The sequence below is a fragment of the Canis lupus genome, chromosome 2 (genome assembly GCF_003254725.2).
Source record: "Canis lupus dingo isolate Sandy chromosome 2, ASM325472v2, whole genome shotgun sequence".
NCBI classification, from domain to species: Eukaryota; Metazoa; Chordata; class Mammalia; order Carnivora; family Canidae; genus Canis; species Canis lupus.
In genome coordinates this window covers 53,815,761-53,833,806 of record NC_064244.1, presented here as the reverse complement: position 1 = coordinate 53,833,806, position 18,046 = coordinate 53,815,761, and the positions used below count along the sequence as shown (strand labels likewise).

The window sequence follows — 18,046 nt, the reverse complement described above, 5'->3', positions numbered from 1 at the left end:
GACCAAGGAAATCTGACTTCACACGCAATAGAAATTACCCTTAGACCAGAGAGAGAAAACAAAAGGCGTAAGCCCTGGAGTATGATGTTTGAGGATACTTGATGGTTGCCTGGGTAGCGTTTAATTAGCCCCGGGTTGTGGCTGGGGGTGGGGGTGCTGGTACCTGGGTAACCTTTGTCATTAGGACTAAATCTGCACTTGGACAATCAAAATGCAATGCTTGTTATGATCTCCATTCTTACCCCTTGTCTCTGCAGGGATTTGAGTAAATCTGCTTCTCTCTCTCTTTCTCCCGCCCCACCCCCCCACCCCGTGTGTCTGTCTCACACACGCACTTTGTAAATAAAGAAAACACTCTTTGTTAGTGTTTTTTAAAGCTGTGAATGACTTATTTTCCCGAGTAAACTGTCAACAGTGGGATACCTCATTCCTCCATACATCCCTGTACAATTCCTCACTCAATAATAAGCACTAAAAAAAAAAAAAAATTACTATCGCCTTTTATTTTAAAAAATCTGTTAGTTCATACTTTGTTCCTCATCTTCCACCCTTATTTCCAGCATGGCTTCCATAGATGCTCAACAAAGTGCCCCAGAAAGAACATGCAAAATCAGGCAAGAAAAAAGGAAAGGCACTAGAGTCACTTGGTGTGGTTTGCTGACACGGCTGCTTTAAAAAAATAATAATAAATTTTTTAAAAAGTAGAAAAACAAAACGACAACAATAAATCTCTACCAGCAAAAAAAAAAACAGGGGCGGGCAGCCTGGGGAGGGCTCAGTGATTGAGCGTCTGCCTTCAGCCCGGGGTGTGATCTTGGGGACCAGGGATCGAGTCCCATGTCAGGCTCCCTGCATGGAGCCTGCTTCTCCCTCTGCCTGTGTCTCTGCCTCTGTGTGTGTGTGTGTCTCTCATGAATAAATAAAATTAAAAAAAAAAAAAAAAATCTAGGGGCTTTCTTTGCTGTCTGGAAATGAAGACCAAAGTGCCAACATTCCACATGAGACGCAGTCCTTGGCTGGCGATGTTAACAGCTGTTCTGAAATCCACTAGGTTGGATTTAATGGCCAGGTTACTGTCATTCCCCCAAATGGCTACTGGGCCCTGGGAGCTACTTTTCTGCCTTCCTGCCCATGTCTATCTGTTGAGTGGTTTCACGGTGCCCATTAGGAACCATTACGGTCGGCAGAGTAAAATATTTTTTTTTTTACTCTTTAAAAAAAAAAAAAACGAGATGAATAGGTATTTCCAGGGCAGTCTGAAGGAACCATCGTTAATGATGGCAATGAAGGCACATGAACGTGGCAATGAAACACCATTTTATTCCTCCCTGTTGGCCACACCTACCCCAGGGGAAAAAAACATCACACTCGTGTGTGAGGATAAAATAACATACAGATCCCCAAATTTCAAAGTTGAGCAAAATATAAACCTCGCAGGAGTTACGCCTTGTGTTGCATATACACTACAAAATTCTGATTCTTCACCACAGAAAGTTCGACCTTTTCACGGTTTCAAATAACCGCAGGTGGGGGTGACCAAGCAGTGCCAGGCTCTGCGCTCAGGCTGCGACATGTGAATGGGAGCAGTGGAGCGGGAGGGGCCACCAATTCTCCAGCAGCCAACCACGGCTGGGTGGGAGGCCAAGGGCAGGGGGCAAGTGGGGGAGAGGCCCATGGTTTGCATGAAAATGGGAGTCCCCTTCCCAGGCACACACATTGACCTCAATGGATGTCCAACAGGGGCCTGGTGGCTTCCACAAAATAAGACTCTGTTTGTGGTTTGCCTCTCCTACCAGGGTTCCTCCCATAACCTTGGGTGATGGTGCCGTGAGAAAAGATGAATCCTGTGGGCATGTGGGCAAGCGTCTGTACCTATGCATGTGCAACCCCAGAGGGAGAGGGAGAGGGAGAGAGGGAGAAAGGGAGAGAGGGAGAGAAAACGAAGATAACGTATTTGCTTTCCCTCTGAAATCACAGGTTCTCTGAGGGTCAAGTCAACCTCCCGAACACAACTAAATGTGCATTTGTGTGCTTTCTGGTTTAAAGGTTGGGAGCAGGGCTGAAAACACACTCATTACTCCCTGTCATAGAGCAGGTGACGCATCCTAGGCACATACAATTAAGCTATCATTCCGCACGACAGACTAAACAGACAAGTCTAGACTGATAGAGAGGGCAACTAAAAATACTCTTGGACCTCTTCTAAGAGCACTTTGGCATTTTCTTATCATTCTACTGGCAAATGTTGTGAAACTTTGCCTCATTGATGTCAGGGGGAGTAGAGGATCCGCATGACTTAAATTCAAAGGGCTCCATTTTAATTCTCCATCAAAAACCCATCTAGAGGCCAGATATTTTTAGCAGTCACGTAGCACAAATCTAAGGATGCTCGGCGGTGGTTTGTGTCTCCTGCAGAGGAGAGGTATGGCTTCCTAAGCAGAACCACCCATACACACTACAAAACCCATCACATTGCAGGAAGATCTCTACAATTGCGATGAATCCTAAACTCTAAAACCATTGGCAAAATGCAAATCAGCCAAGGTCTTACCGTTGATTCCACTAAGAAAATAAACCACCAGAAATCTCGGCTTCTTAAAATTGGCAAGGTCTATGGCCACTTGTTGCCTAGACAGAGAACCACCTAGGAGAACGGAGGGGAAGCTGTCCCCCACGGGTGGATACCCCATGCAGCACCCTCACCAACATCAGCATCTGGGTCCAGCAGGACCGCATGACGGACCGTCTCCAGCCCCGCCTGGAGGTCCTGCTATACCAGCACCTGAACGCATCACCTCCTTTTCACTCTCATGCTCAAGGGACCTTCCTAAATTCGGTCACACCGCATGGCCGCCTCCTACCCATGACCGGAGGCTACGTGTCTTCTGATAATACCCAGGCAATTGTTTCTCTGAAAAACATCTTTGATAAAAATTTTAATAAAATTGCCAAAAGGAAGCCAGCCAACATCCAAGCCAGTATTTCCCACAGATGATAATAATCAGCAAATGCACAACTCAGATAGGCTCTCAGCAAAATAGCCAATTTGAATGCTAACCTACGTTGACTGGTTTAACCATGTGACAAGGCACTGTTTCAAGATTTTACTCGATCCTCACCCAAGTGCTGTGAGATAGATGCAACTGTCCCTGTTTTACAGGCTCTAAAACCAAGGCATAGAATGATTAAGTTGCCCCAAGATCCTATAGCAAAAAAAAAAAGTCAGAGCTAGGATCAAAACTCAAGTAGGTTAGCTCCATGATCTCGCACTCTTAATAATTGTGGTATGTTGATGAGGAGGATTTGGGTGTTCACCAAATCATAATAAGTATTTTAATAGGCAGATAGCAGCGGCAAATGAAGGAAAAAAGAAAACAGAAGTGAATTTTCACTCCGGCATCCCATGCCCTGGGATTGATTTGTACTTATTTTGCTGTTATGAACTGATGCCTAACACAGATGAACATGGGGTGCTACCCTCCCTGGGACATATCCTCCTCCACTGTTATGATAATAGACCTAAAGTTATATTAGGGAGAAAGGCAGATAAGAGAGAATGAAATAAATGCTCTACCGCAAGGTAACCCCAGCTCTATCCTTGTAGTGAAACTTATGACAATATCCTCAGCCAACGTGATGAAGGTACAAAACACGTGCTATGACGTATAAAGAAAGACCTTGATAGTAGTGGGATTCATCAACCCCATCAAGTGGAATTCCTTATATTCATCAATATAAGGAAACAAAAGGATGGCTCTATTTTGAAAAGACTCAAGTATTGGGTTCTCCTTGAGTGAAAGACTGGAGAGTATTCTCAGTGGAGGGTCTAACCTTGTCTCTCAAGGTAACGAGTCTTGTGGGACCCCAGTTTAGACGGGGCCAAGAATGGTTCTATACAATGGGGCAAAGCAGCAGACCTGCCCTGGGCACAAACCAGATGTTTGTTGAGTGATCTTTAGGCAAGTCAACCTGCAACAGGTTCCAGACTATAAAAGATGGTCCAGATGACTGATCGTTCCAAAAATTACAGTCTGCCAGAGTCGGGGGGGAGGCACTTAGTGATCCCAGGACTCAGCTCCAGGGAACTCGGGGAACCACTACCTCACCACTCACCCTAAATGGCCCCCACCTTGCATGGAGAAAACACTTGTGTTCCAGATTCCTGCTCAAAGCAGATTTTTGTTCAAGATGACTAAATCTTCCAGAGGGGTCTTGAATGAGGCCTTTAATTCTGAAGAAATAGCCACATCAAATCTCAAAATTATATTTAAGAATAAATACAAGAGGGGCACCTGAGTGGCTCAGTTGGTTAAGCATCTGCCCTTGGCTTGGGTCATGACCCCGGGGTCCTGGGATCGAGTCCTGCATAGGGCTCCCCTGTTCAGTGGTGAGTGGCTTCTCCCTCTCCCTCTGTGATTTCTCTGGCTCTCACTCTTTTGCAAATAAACAAAATAAATAAAATAAAACAAATAAAACCTTTAAAAAAATAAATAGAAGGGAATGCAAGAGGTAAACTCGTACCAGACAACACATGAGCTTACAGCACCAGCACGATGTCTTTCTTGGCTGCCTTGGAAGCTACCGCCCGTCTTTTGTAAGTGATCTCCAGTTCTTGAAAACAACAAACGCATAATAACATGAATGTCAAGCAGATGAAACAGCAACCCTAGCTCCTTATCTATTTGTGTCAGGGAAGACAATGAATATTTTACTGCCACTCTGCTAGCCTAAAAACAAATAAATAAATAAATAACCCAACCGAACACAAAGGGTGTAGACTTGACACAGGGCACCGGAGTTGATGCAAGTCTGCTCATGACGGCTGGATGCCCTCTCACAGGCAAAACAGTGACCATGTTGGTTTTGTTCATCACTGTGTGGTCACCCACCCTCATTCCATAGTGCCTGGGACATGGGAGGTGCTATTTAAGTATTTTCTAACAGACTGACTGAATGGCTTTACTTTTTTAATGAACCCATCCTGCGCCTCGTCCCCCTGCCTCTAGGCTAACTCGCAATCCTGAATGTCTGAAGGCAGAGGTTCAGCCGGCTCCACTTGAGGGGGCTGGAAGTGCACGCATTACTTCCTACAGAATTTCGGGGAGTGCGGAAGAGACCACTAGACTGGGACTCACTCAGAAACAGATTTTGAATTTCCCCTAAAACCTTTCCCAGTTTGTTCAGGAAAAGCGAACGAACAGCTTCCTCGGGTCTACGCCAGTGACCATCCCATGATGTCCACTCACCGCCATGCTGCATCATGTCCTCTAACAAAACTTCTCTCTAAAACACATGTACTTACCTGAAACTGAATCTGACATGTGCTTCCCTCATCTATGGTAGCCTTGGTTAGAAACCTGCACGCCACGCTGGACGCTCCCCACAGGGGCAATCCTCCCAGGGGGCCTATTCTCCACGCTCAGGCCTCAGCAGGGAGGCCCAGGCCTACGCAGTGCACTCGTAGGCTTCAAAGGGAAGCTCCTACCACCACCACCCCCTTCGTGCCATCACCAGGAACGGGATGGCTGCCGCATGTCCAGATGTAGCATCTAGCACTGCATGGATCCAGCTAGGTGGGAAGCCAACCCTCACCACAGGGAGAGCAGAAAAAGGAGGGAGCACGCAGTACGCCGGGCTAACGTGCTGGGTGGGGCACCCAACCTCCCTGGTCCACAACAGTCATCTCAGGTCTTTTGGCCCAAAAACGGTAAAGTCTTCAGCAGTCCCTGTAGCCTTTCATTTTGCAATACACAGCTGTCATTCCGCAACACCAGCGCAAGGATGAATGAACACAAGAGGAATCACGATTTGTATACCAAAAAAAAAAAAAAAAAAAGTAGCTTTACAAACAGTCTTGGTAAGAAAGTCAGAACAAGCCACAGAGAGAGGATAAAAACTTGCCTTTTGCACAAGTGTTGGAAAAGGGTACTTCCCTTGTTTTTATTTTTGCGAGATGGTTTTAAAAGTCACGGAGACGTGCAGGACATACAGATACAACACAATAACCCCGGCACAATCATATACTGTACCTTTACTTCAGCAAATCGTGTGCTGACAGCCTCTGGATCTCTCTTTTTTTCCTCAAAGTTACTTAAAAGCTGACTTTTCACAGGGCTTTGCAGCAAGTTAAACTTTTACGGAACCAGTTCCTGCTCTGTGTTCCTTAGCACATTTACTCAATTCCGTGCTTGAAAGCAACAATTCATTTGGACAACTGAAACGTGTGGGATTTCACTGTCATAACAAACCCGAAGAGAAGAACGAGGAACGAGGATGGTCTCGGGGGCACAGTGCTGTGGCCAAGCGTGATCTGTGAAGCGACGACCGTCCATAAGCAGTTTCAAATCTCAGTATGTATAAGGCCAATGGGACAGGATGGAATCGATCAAAAAAAATAAAAAAGGCTGACCACCCTCCCCCTCCTGGTTTGATACCAATGCCAATAAAGTCACAATCATATAACAGAACCAGGTAGACAGGAAAGAATGTTTCTCCATTTCACATAAAATGTCAGTGATATGCAAGAAATAAAATGCAATACAGCTGTCCGTGGCAGATCAAAGGCAGAGCTTTGGAGAAACACAGGTCTGGAGTCTTTATGGGCGAGCCCCTCTGCTCATAATCCTCAGAGGTGACCAAGAGGGAGAACCACCCGCCCCAGCTCGCACAAGGAAGGCAACGTGGACCAGGCCCAGTACAGTCTCGCTACACCCCCAGGCCTAGCATTTCCCCAGGTAACAAGTTTTGTGTCCTTACCTTTACTCTGCAGTATTCTTTTCCACCTCTGAAAGAAAGGCTATTTTAATAGCAATTTGCAATGTCAGGCTCTTTTACCCACACCGAGAAAAGTGGGTGGTCATGCGATGGCGAAAAAGGATGGAGTAGGTAAATGGAGACGTTTCCTCTCTCTAGGGAGGGTAGGAGGTTGTGGTGTTCGGGGTGGAGGGCACCCAATTTGTATTCATAGCTTTATTTGAATAAAATTAATATTTAAATAGCCTACAGTCGCTGGAAGCCAGAGAGTACAGTGAGATGGGGGGGGGCGGGGAACACTGTCCCCCAGACCTTTAAAACTTTTCACTAAGAATCCACGAAACAGATAACCCACGCGGAGATAAATTACAATCGACTTTCGTGAAATGCTGCTTCGGGCCAACCTCACCGATAAGCACAACTACAAAGAAGTTTTTGGCAATAAAAGGAAATTCCTCTTGGTGCCCCCGGGGGGAGGGGGGGACAAGGCTCTGCAGGCCACGGGCTCTTAGGGGACCTACACGGAGAGCAAGGCCTCACCTGGGACTTCAGGAGAGAATCTGGCGGAGTGTCGAGACACAAAAAGTTTCAGTTCTTGATCCAGGTTGCACTCAATCAGGTTGGTGTCCCATGATCGGATTCCTAGGGAGGGGCAGGAAGAGAAGGGACAGCGGTCCAGTTAGTCATTTCGGAGCGGTTTGGCCAACGTCGCCGTGACATTTCTCAGGCTTTCGGGGAGGATGTGCAGACTTCTCAAGTGATGAGCCCGCAGAGGGGGAGGGCTAGGAGGTCCCCGCCGCAGGCCGCGACACAGGGGATGGGCAGGGGGACCAGGCCTCTGCCCTCGTAAGACGCACATGCGGCTTTTCTGGGAGCGCAAGGAAAGCGGCTACTGGGGAAATGACAGGCTTTTCTCCATGGAGGGAGTGGGAAGGACAGGAGGCGGTCAGGTTCCAGGTGGACAGGCCATCACACAGGCCCGGCTGTCCCGAGCAGCGCTGGCGGGGCCGCTCCCGACGGGGGCGCCGAGGCACCTGCGGGCCTTGGTCTCTACGCCTTGGGACCTGGGCGGCTCAGCGGCCAGCTGTCGGGCGCCCCGCTGCGCCACCTGCATGAGAAGACTGGACCTCAGCCCTAAAGTCGCAGCCTCTCTGCCCCCACCCCCCATTTATCCGATCAGCCTTGCAGATGCTCCTTTTGATCGCGCGCGCCAGCGGTGCTCAGTGTTCTTACCGGGAGGCACCGAGTGTGGCAACAGCTTTAAAAAATCGTACAGAGTCAGTGGCCATGAACCGCCTTCCGCTCACCAGGCCCGAGGCTGGGGCAGAAGGAGCTCGGATGCCCTGCCTCAGTCCCCCCGCCCCTGTCCTTCCAAAGGAGGGTGGCCAGAGGGAACCCAGAGGACATCGAAGAAGCAAGAACTGGGGAGCAAGCCAGGGAGAACTGAGAAACCACAACACTCTGCAATGTGTTTGTTTTCTATGGATTTTTATACTTTTCCAAATAGGTAGCTTCTGGGGGAGCCATCGGTAGGACCCATGACCGCACCCTTGCACGGAGCATCCTCAGTTGCCAGGAAGAACCTCTGCAACAGCAGCCGTTTACTGCCTGGCTCCTAGGAGCCGGGCCTTGAAACTCGGCAAAACAGCCGAGGAGCCATCTCCACACACGCCCCGGGTCATCTCACCAGCTTTGTGGCTCCGTAGTCGCTCCCACAGACTCGGGAGTATAAATGGCAGCACATTATTTAAACACACCCATAAATCCTGAACGCCTGTCTGTATTTACCCCCCATTTATATCTTGTTCGGTCTTCTTATCTTGCAAAGAAACAAGATACGGTGTGGGTGTGCGTGTGCTTCTACGTGTGTGTGTCGTCTATACGCACAAAAGTACGACACAGAGATTCTGGAAACTCACTTGACTGCACATCTATCTAGACTCTTCAGATTATACACCAAACACCCTTGGACTGCGAGGAGTATTTTCAAACAGGTGCACGTCCACCCAGGAGAGGCAGAGAATTGATCGCACAATGCACAGGAAGATTTCAGGTGTGGAAGAGTTAACGGCCCTAAAGAGAGGCTAAATCCTAAGGGGGAATATTATGGGTCTCCCTGGAAACATCAACAGCCTCAGCTTGCATTTGTGCTAATGGAGTATTTAAATTTTAACAAGAAAGGCATGTTGCGATTTTGCAGATCTTTTTAGCGCAGAAATGATAAATGGGTTCTTTTTGTTCCACAGAAGGCTTGACAGGTTGAGAGGTCTGAATTCATTAGAATATTTTACTTCGACGTATACGCTATATGCGAGGCCAGCATGAAAAAACCGTCAAGCTCCTGTCTGAGCCGCTTAATTGGTAATTGTTAACTGGTTTCTCTGTGCTCCAGGTCTGAGCTCCACTTTGTCTCCGGGCTTGTCACGTTGGGTCACTAAGTTAATAATGAGACATATGTATTTAAATTAAATTCATAGGGTTCTTCTGCCTTTGTTCTTCGCTATGTCCAAATTGCTACATCATTTGAATGACTTCATCTAGGGTTATACGGAGACTTGCTCTTACACTGTTGTTTACCATTTTCTCCTTGGCTTCAATTAACTTGTCATGACACATGCAATTAAACGTTTGCTTTATATTTCAAAAACTCCTGGCTGTATGATTTGTGAGTTAGCAAGGGGAGGAAAGTACAAAACAGAAAAGCTCATTTGGAAATTAATTTTTAAATTATACTAGTAAACGGCCGATAGAAATAATATTTCTCAGTTTCATACTGCCAACGACACTAAAAATCTAGGGTTCTCTTTCCAAGGGGGCAATTTCCAGCCAAATTATGTCTTAACAATGCCTACCTCACTACTACCACTTATAAAATCAAGGTCACAAAGGACTCACTGGTTATTTTAGTTGGAAAGGAAAACTTGGGAATGAGGCCACTTTCTATATCAATTTTAGAAATGACAATTTTGTGATTACATTGTACCTTCTACTGGGTAATACTAGCAAAGAGAAATAGTATTTCTCAATGAAGGCTCCTACTGCATTTAGTAGGTTTATATATCTTCCCTCCGTGCCTAACAGGAAGCCAGCCATAAGCCCTCTGAAGCTTAAAGGGCAGAAAAGGATCTTCTTTGTCTTGCCACATTCTCCTCTCTCGAGGGCCTGACTGGGGGCCCGTAGGGTGCTGATAAACAGATTCTGAGGAGGCTTTCAGAAGCAGATCATCCTGGTCTCTCATGGATACTGGAGAATGTCAAGATAAATTCCCAGCCCTTTTTCTGATGCTCCACCCCAATATACGCCAGGTCAAACTCTGTCTTAAGCCATTGCTTCTCCAGCACACTGCTAAGACTGTGCCCCTTACTGGCTGACCTAGGTCAGGGCAGAACAGAACTCTACCAATGGGAGGTCAACCCCCGCATTTATTAAATTTCTGGGCCCAGGGGGCATCTGTCACCGCTGGGAATGTGACCTGTGGCTGGGCACCCTGAGGACTCCCCCACATAATCTGGGGCTGGTGCCCAGCCACAGAACGGGCACCATCACTGTCTGCAGGCCAGTGCTCCAGCCAAGAATTCCATTCTCTGAATCCAGGGGAAAGCAGGGCACAAAGGGGAAGCTAAAGTGCACATGAAGTTTGCAGATGGAAACAGGAGAAATAAAATGGGTGTGTGTGTGTGTGGGGGGGGCAGGGTCATTATAGGACAAGTCAGAGTGACCGGTGAGCAGCCACTTTCCCTCACTTTATACAGGTTATATCTTGCCAAGGTTACCAATCATGCAAACATTTTGCAGGATTATTGAATAAAACCAACAATTTTTTTTAAAAGCACCTCCCATTGAAAGCTAAAATCTATATTCCTAAAAGAGATTATAAACTGGAAAAACCAACAAAGTGATCATTCATTACATGTTGCAATGGCACATGGGTTCTACTCAACAGTATTTGGGCCTTTCAAAGTTGTTTTTTTTTTTTTTTTTTTTTTCCTATAAACTTTCTCATTGATCCCTCGGATCCATAAGCTTTTGAATATTTTTTGCTGGTACCTAAACGGTTAACCTATGAACTGTAAGATTCCATTTGTAAAACTATGCTAAAAAGTGACTGGGAGGCAGATTAGAATCATAAATTAAAGAAACAGAATTAAAACAAAAAAGAGCTAAATTCAAGGTTCATTTCTCAAAGAAGTTTTCTTATTTTTTTTCCTTGTCCAAACTTTCAATTGGCTTTTTTAATCCAAATACTTGATGTTCATAATGTATATGTGCAATGCATTGATGATAAATAATTTAGGTTTTTGGATAGCTTCCCACATTGAAAACAAAAGAAGTGATTTATAGTTATTATTGGTCAAAAAGAGCTTATTTTAAAAGTAAGCCTTTATAGAAGATTAAGAATGAATCATCAGGGGCGCCTGGGTGGCTCAGTCGGTTAGGCGTCTGCCTTAAGCTCAGGTCACGATCCCTGGTCCTGGCATCAAGCCCAGTCGGGCTTCCTGCTCAGCCAGGAGTCTGCTTCTCGCTCTACCCCTCACTCTGCCCATGCGCACGCTTTCTCTCTCTCTCACGCTCTCTCTCTCAAATAGGTAAATAAAATCTTAAAAAAAAAAAAAAAAAAAAAGAATGTGAATCATCAATTTAATGACCTTCCATTTGGGAACTGGCTTGGGTTCCGGCACGGCTCACAGAACCCTTACCAGATAATACCAATTAAGCAACACAAGTAGAAATCCATCTACCTTTTGACTTTGCAAAGTATAAAGATGAACACAATATATTTATCATTCTCCAACATTTCTTCTAACCTCCACCATGTGTTGGCTTTTTTTCCTATTAAAATGAGAACCAAACCCCACCTCTTCCCTATGTTCTTAATTCCCTTAGCCATCTTGAAGACAATCAATAAAGTACCATCAGAAGGTTACAATGCAATCGGCTAAGCTTACATTTCAAAATCCAGGGCACTAGATGTTACACACATCTATCTTTTTATAAACGAATCTTGCTGCTTCCCAGTGTTAGCCTTGCTGCTTCCCAGTGTTAGCCAGAGAAAAGCTACATTCTTTATCAGTAACTGAAAGCACGGACCTGACAGTTAATATTCCTAATAAGTCTTAATTCCTATAAAGCAATAAAATAAAGCAATGAAAACTTTCATAAGGCTCTAGAATTCAGTTTACAAGGCATGGATTTATGTAGTCTATGTCCTACAATAAACGGGAGGAGTAGAGGCTCTGCTAAAAATGGGGATGGCTATTAGGTCTAAGGTGGGGCCTAATTGGGATGAGGGTGAAAAGAGATGCCCAGGAGTGGTATTTGATGGGAGCGACAGTGGTTTGGCATCCAGTGCTGCATAACTAACAAAGCTAGACCAGTCCACGGGAGGAAGACCATTGTTTCAACCTTGAGAAGGTATGATCAAACCTTACATTAGACATTTTGAATACAGCTGAGAAAATGAGGGCGCATCTCTCTTCCGCGGTTGCAGAAAGCTTTCCTAAGCATCCACGCCGGGATGTTCCAGGCCTGTGGATTTATTGTATTACCACCATCTTCCTACAGGTTTATCTTCGAGGCTTCCCAAAGAACCCTCGGTAATCAGATGGCAAAATTCCAAATCACCAGGGTCCCCGAACCCACAGGAGGTCAGTGAACATGGGAGGGGAAATAGGAAGCAAGCCTAACACATGAAGCACTGCATTCCCAGCCTGCAGGACTCAGTCGGAGCCGCCCCAATCCCCACCCCCCAGGAGCATCTCCATCCCCGTCACACGCTGCGGCCCACAGGCACCAGCAGTAGCAGCGATGGTGCCAGAGTGACCTCTGGAGGAGGCCCAGCTGGGACCTGCAGGCTGAGGCAGCAGCGCGCCAGCCACAGGGACACAGAGGAACACGGAGCCAGGCTGCCCTGTTGCTAAGTCATCTCAGACTGTCTGAAAAGCCAGGGGAGCAATTGTGCTTCGTCCTTGAGGGGCCCTGGAGCTTCAGCTGCATCTGAGACCCCAGGACCCAGGAGAGCAATCTCCAGAGGAAAAGCAGCATCTGCTACTGTGCGTGAGGAAGTGGCTGTGCTCGCTCACTTGATTGATTGTTAACGGGATCAATACAGCAATTTGGGAGTTCTGTGCAAAAACCTGACCAAATTAGCGAACCAAAAAAATCAGGAAGGCCTGGTGATTGAAACGGGAACGTGAAGGGGCTTCTGGGATTCCAGTAATGTCTGCTCCTTGAGCGACGTGGCCCAGGTGTGTCCACCTTGTGGAAATTCACCGAGCTCCCCGTCTGTGATCTGTGCTTTCTTCCTTTCTCTATATTATCTCAATCCATTAAAAAGAAAAATATTTTTTGACGTCCAAAACGCACATCTGAACTGTATTACTGCAAGCTAATGGTGTGAAAAGGAGTGAAGACAGAGAGCCCTTCACAGCAGCACTTGGATGCATCTATTCTTTTCCTCAAAGAGAAGCGGACTGAATAAAGGCCCTGAGGGATGGGGTTCAGAAAGGATGATCCGCAGAGTAACAAAGCAGGACGATGATTAGGGTAGGAAGGTGAGGGCCAGGCCCCCTCCCTGCGCAGGGTGCTGCCCACCAGTGGATGGCCATACAAAGGCAAGCTCTGCAAACTGCCGCCTTGGACCCCGCACGGACATGATGACAGGGCCAGAGAATCGGGGTGGGTGCAGGGGGCACTCCTGTCCCTTAGGGCCGATGTGACCTTGAGCAGGCCCCGGATCCTTCCTGCCCCCCCCCCCCCGGGCCCCCGTCTCTAACACGGGGCGAGGGCCCCTTTGCCGGCCCCACCTGGGCGGGTCACGAAAATCAGAGATGCCTAAGCCCCTCTGCAGCTATTAGGACTCCCCGGCAATAACTGCTTTTAATCCAGAATCATCGATTCCTATGGCAGCCACACCCAGAGTCAGTAGGGCTGAAATTTTCCAAGGAGAAAAACGTGCAAACTAAAGACAGACCAGACTTAAGGCCTCTAGTTTGAAAACGAAGGGTTTCTGAGATGCTCAAATAAGGCATCTCCCTATTGCAATCTCTTTCTCTTGGTTTTTTTTATTCAAATAAAACTACACGACTGCATTCTGGGTTTTTTTTTGTTTTTGTTTTTGTTTTTTTAAGCTGAAAGGGGAAGAAAAAAAAATCAGTGCTTTAAAGTTAAACAAAAGAACCAGGTTTGCGAGTCCAATCCCCACCCTGCAGCCTTTTGTTCTGGGGACAAGGGGCCGTTTCCAAATGCAGAGTCAGAAAGCAAGCTTTCATTTTTTTTTTTCTTTCATGGAAAATCAGGGTTCCCCTAGGTCTCCGGTGGGGGTGGGCGGGGGGCCCCGGGGCCCGGGAGCGAGGCGGGCGTGCACGCCCTTTGTCCGCCCGGGGCTGCCGTAGAGACCGCAGTGCGGGCACCACGCCCACCAGCCGGTGTCTCCGGGAGCCTGGAGCGCGGGCCGGGCGGGGGGCCTGCGGCGGGGCCCAGGGCAGGGCCGGGGCGCCCGGGGCGAGGGCGAGGGTGCAGACCTGAGCTGCCCCTGGGGGCCGGGGGCGCTTGGGGCGCAACAAAGCCGGGCCCGGGGACGGGTGGGCGCGCGCAGCTCCGAGCCCGGGCCCGGCGGGGGCGCCGCAGTGCGGGGGGCAGGTGCGGTGAGCCGACGGGAGCACTGCGGCAGCCCGGGTGGGGCCGGGGGCGGGCCGGGCCGCGCGCCCGAGGCTGCGCCCGCCCGCCCGGCCCTCCCGGCGCTCCCGGCCCCGCCCCGGCTTCCCGGCGAACCGCTATTCGGCCTCCGCAGAGCGCGCTCCTAGTGCGCGCACCGGGCGCGGCGCTGGCCCTGCCCGCCGACACCCCCCACCTCCCCTAAGCCCACGCCACCGAGGCTGAGACTTCCCAAAGCAGAAGCCCCACCCCGCAACTTGGGGTCCCATTGTCCTTTCTGGAGGCTGCCACCGGGGTCCCAGGGGCGGTGGCGAGGCGGGCGCAGGCGGTTCTCCATCCCTGCGTCCCGGGGAGGGGACGGGAGGGGGGGCGGGCGTGGCCCCAGGACTAGCCTAGTCATTGCGGGGTGGGGGGTGGGGGAGAGCACATCGGGAGGTTTTACGCCAGAAAAGGCATTTCTCGGGGGCCGAGGTGGCTGCGGGGAGGCCGATTCCCACGCGGGCCCTGGCGCATGCCGGGGGTCCCAGCCCTGGGGGAGCCGTTGGGGGGGAGGCAAGAGGACTAAATAGGGCGTCTGCGCCAAGCGCCCCCGCCCCCCGCTCCCGGGGCTCGGCTCTATTGTGGCCACCTGCAGTTCCCGGGGCGGCGGGGCGGCGGCCCGCGGGGGGGCTGCGGACCTGTGACAGGTCCCTGCGGGAGGCGGAGGCCGTGCCCACCGGGCCCCGCACCCGAGCATCCGCGGGATGCCCGTCGGCGAGCGCAGCCCCGCGGGTGCGGGTGCGGGTGCGGGGCGCGCCCTGGGCGGGGCGGGCGGGGGGGGGGGCGCGGGGCCGCTTACCGAGCTCGATGTTGCCGATGGCGCGCCGCAGGTGCTCCTCGGTCACGATCTCGCCGACGACCACCAGCAGGTAGAACTTGCTGTCGAGGAAGCGATGCGACAGGCTGGGCGACGTGGACGCCGCGGGGTTGGCGATGCCGCCGGCGGGCTCGGGCTCGGCGGCCTCCAGCACCACGGTCGCCATCCTGCCGGCGCGCTGCGCTGCGCGAGCTGCCCGGCGCCCGGCTCGTCTGCTGCAGGAGAGGCTCGGCCGCCGAGGTGCAGCCCGCGCTCCGCCCCCCGCGCCCCTCCCGGCGCCGCGCCGCCTCCCCTCCGCCCTCCCCGGAGCGCGCGGCGGAGCGGAGCGGGCACTGCGAGCGGGCGGGGACGCGGCGCCGCTTTTATACGGAGCCCGGGCCGCGAGCCGGGAGGAGGAGGAAGAGGAGGAGGCAGGGACCACCCGGCACATCCTCACGCGGCGGCTGCCTCCGCGCCTGCAGCCGGCGGCCCGGGCTGATGTCATCTGCAGCAAATCATCTCGCCCGCGGCCCGGAAGCCGGAGGAAGAGGTGTGCGGACAATGGTCGGGGCAGCGCCCGCAGCCGGGGCCGTGCCCGTGGGGACCCCGCCGCAGCCGGGCCGGGGGCGCACGCCGCGCCCCCCGCACCCCCCCCGCCGCGGGGCGGACCTCGCCCAGGTGCCCGGTGCAGGCCCGGGCCTCGCGCCCCGCCCGCGACCTCGAGGGCCGAGGCTCAGGTGCCGTGACCCCGGGCCCCCCGGCTCCGGGGACGCGCACCCCGCCTTCGCTCTGACCTTGTGGGCTCAGCGAGACACGCGCCTAACCAGTACGGCCCACCCACCCCCTGATGCGCCAAAAAATGCAAACCCGGGGTCCAACGTTGTTCAGGCTTTGGGCCCCCAGTCTGCAATTCCCAGTGCAAAGGAAAGAGCACTGGCTTTGTGGTGCTTATGGGAAAGGGGTGCGGGGGGACTAGGTGACGGGCACTGAGGGGGCACTTGATGGGATGAGCACTGGGTGTGATGCTGTATGTCGGCAAATTGAACACCAATAACAAATAAATGTGTAAAAAAAAGGAAATGAGAGGACTACAGATGCGGTTTTCCAGATACAGATTTCTTCCCCTAATGATATGCTGAACAGCTAGCATCGGGCCTAACAAAGAATAAAAAGAGAAGGCACCCTCTCTATCCGAGCAGGATTACAGGGACTACAATATGCTTCTCGGTCCCCTGAGGAACACACCAGCAAAATGATTTCGTGTGATGGTGATATCTTTTAAAAAATATACGTAGCATCGGGGATTGTTGTTGCCTTTGTGTTTAGAACACAGAAAAAAGTGTTTAAAGGCAGCCCACCTACAACCATGTCTCACAGATCTCCTGAATATAGCTTCTGCCCCAGGAAAGGGCTGGTGGGGATGAAGAAGGAAGAAAATGGGAGGGCTCAGCGGTTGAGCATCTGCCTTGGGCTCAGGGCATGTGTGATCCCTGGTCCTGGGATCGAGTCCCACATCGGGCTCCCCGCAGGGAGCCTGCTTCTGCCTCTGCCTGTGTCTCTGCCTCTCTCTCTCCCTCTCTGTGTGTCCCTCATGAATAAATAAAATCTTTAAAAAAAAAAAAAAGGAACAAAATGTGCAAACATGGTACTATCATAAAAGATAGAATTAAGATTAGAAGCTTAAGAAAGAGGCCTGCATGGAAATTAGTCAATAGAGTTTTAACACTAGAATGCATATTAGGGACAAAACAAATCGCCTGGATAGGTAGGCTAAGATTTCCAAGTCAGCCCATTGTCTTACCCATTTACCACCATGATTTATTGGTGATTCGCGCTTTGCGCTTAGCTCTTTCCTGAAACCCTGGCATGGGAGACATGGTAGGAAGCCAACGGCCATGATGCCTTCCTACATGCCAGTCTGGTCAACGGGGAATAAGGTAACCATCTGGCCCACAGCAGTTGAGGTCTGTGACAGGCTCACTGGTGAGCCACATTCGCCAGTGAACAGTGACAAAGAGTTCCCAAGTGAGATAGTAACAGATCATTTCTTGGTCGTAGAAGGCCCTCAATTCCTCTTAGAGAGGTAAGGGTAGCACCAGCGCCCATAAGTGGGGGAGGAGGTTTGGTCAGGAGCCTCGTTTTCCAGAGCGAAGCCATCGGAGCCCACTGTCACATACTGATTGTCCTTCATTTCTCTGAACCACCATTACTTTTATTTATGTAATAATTTTCTTTTGCTCCATTTTTTTTTACTTAAGATTCATTTTTCATGAAATTCTTTACTGCTGTGCAAGTGGAAACACTAACGTCACTTTGAAAGGGAAGGTATCCCTAAGATAAACACAATGAGAATAAGATCATACAGTTCACCTCCTGCCACACACCGCTATTTGCTCAAGACTCTGACCCTCGGGATTCCTGGATGACGCAGCAGTTTAGCGCCTGCCTTTGGCCCAGGGCGCGATCCTGGAGACCCGGGATCGAATCCCACGTCGGGCTCCCGGTGCATAGAGCCTGCTTCTCCCTCTGCCTATGTCTCTGCGTCTCTCTCTCTCTCTCTCTCTCTGTGACTATCATAAATAAATAAAAATTTAAAAAAAAGAACTCATATTAAAAAAACAGAGATTAGCAAGTGTTGGAGAGGCATTAAGACACACTACCACCGAACTGAGTTGTTTTCCATGTCATCGCAGAAGGTTGGATGAAAATAACACAAGAGCTCTCTTACTGTGTGAGTCAGTACAGTGAAATGCCATGACCATGAACCACCTAAGTCACCACCCAGACTTTGCAAAACACAGACAT

The 18,046-nt window shown here is 50.2% G+C and overlaps 1 protein-coding gene across 1 annotated transcript in view; it reads right to left on the bottom strand.

The window, feature by feature from the left end:
• Nucleotides 1–15,492, bottom strand: part of MAP1B (microtubule associated protein 1B) — an 83,191-nt gene extending 67,699 nt beyond the window's left edge. The window contains exons 1-2 of the mRNA XM_025446907.3: nucleotides 15,245–15,492; nucleotides 7,294–7,395 (exon numbers count right to left, since the gene is read on the bottom strand). Of these exons, the coding sequence (XP_025302692.3) occupies nucleotides 7,294–7,395; nucleotides 15,245–15,428 (286 nt within the window). The 5' untranslated portion in view covers nucleotides 15,429–15,492. The remainder of the gene's footprint in view (nucleotides 1–7,293; nucleotides 7,396–15,244) is intronic.
• Between the last annotated feature and the right edge of the window lie 2,554 nt (nucleotides 15,493–18,046).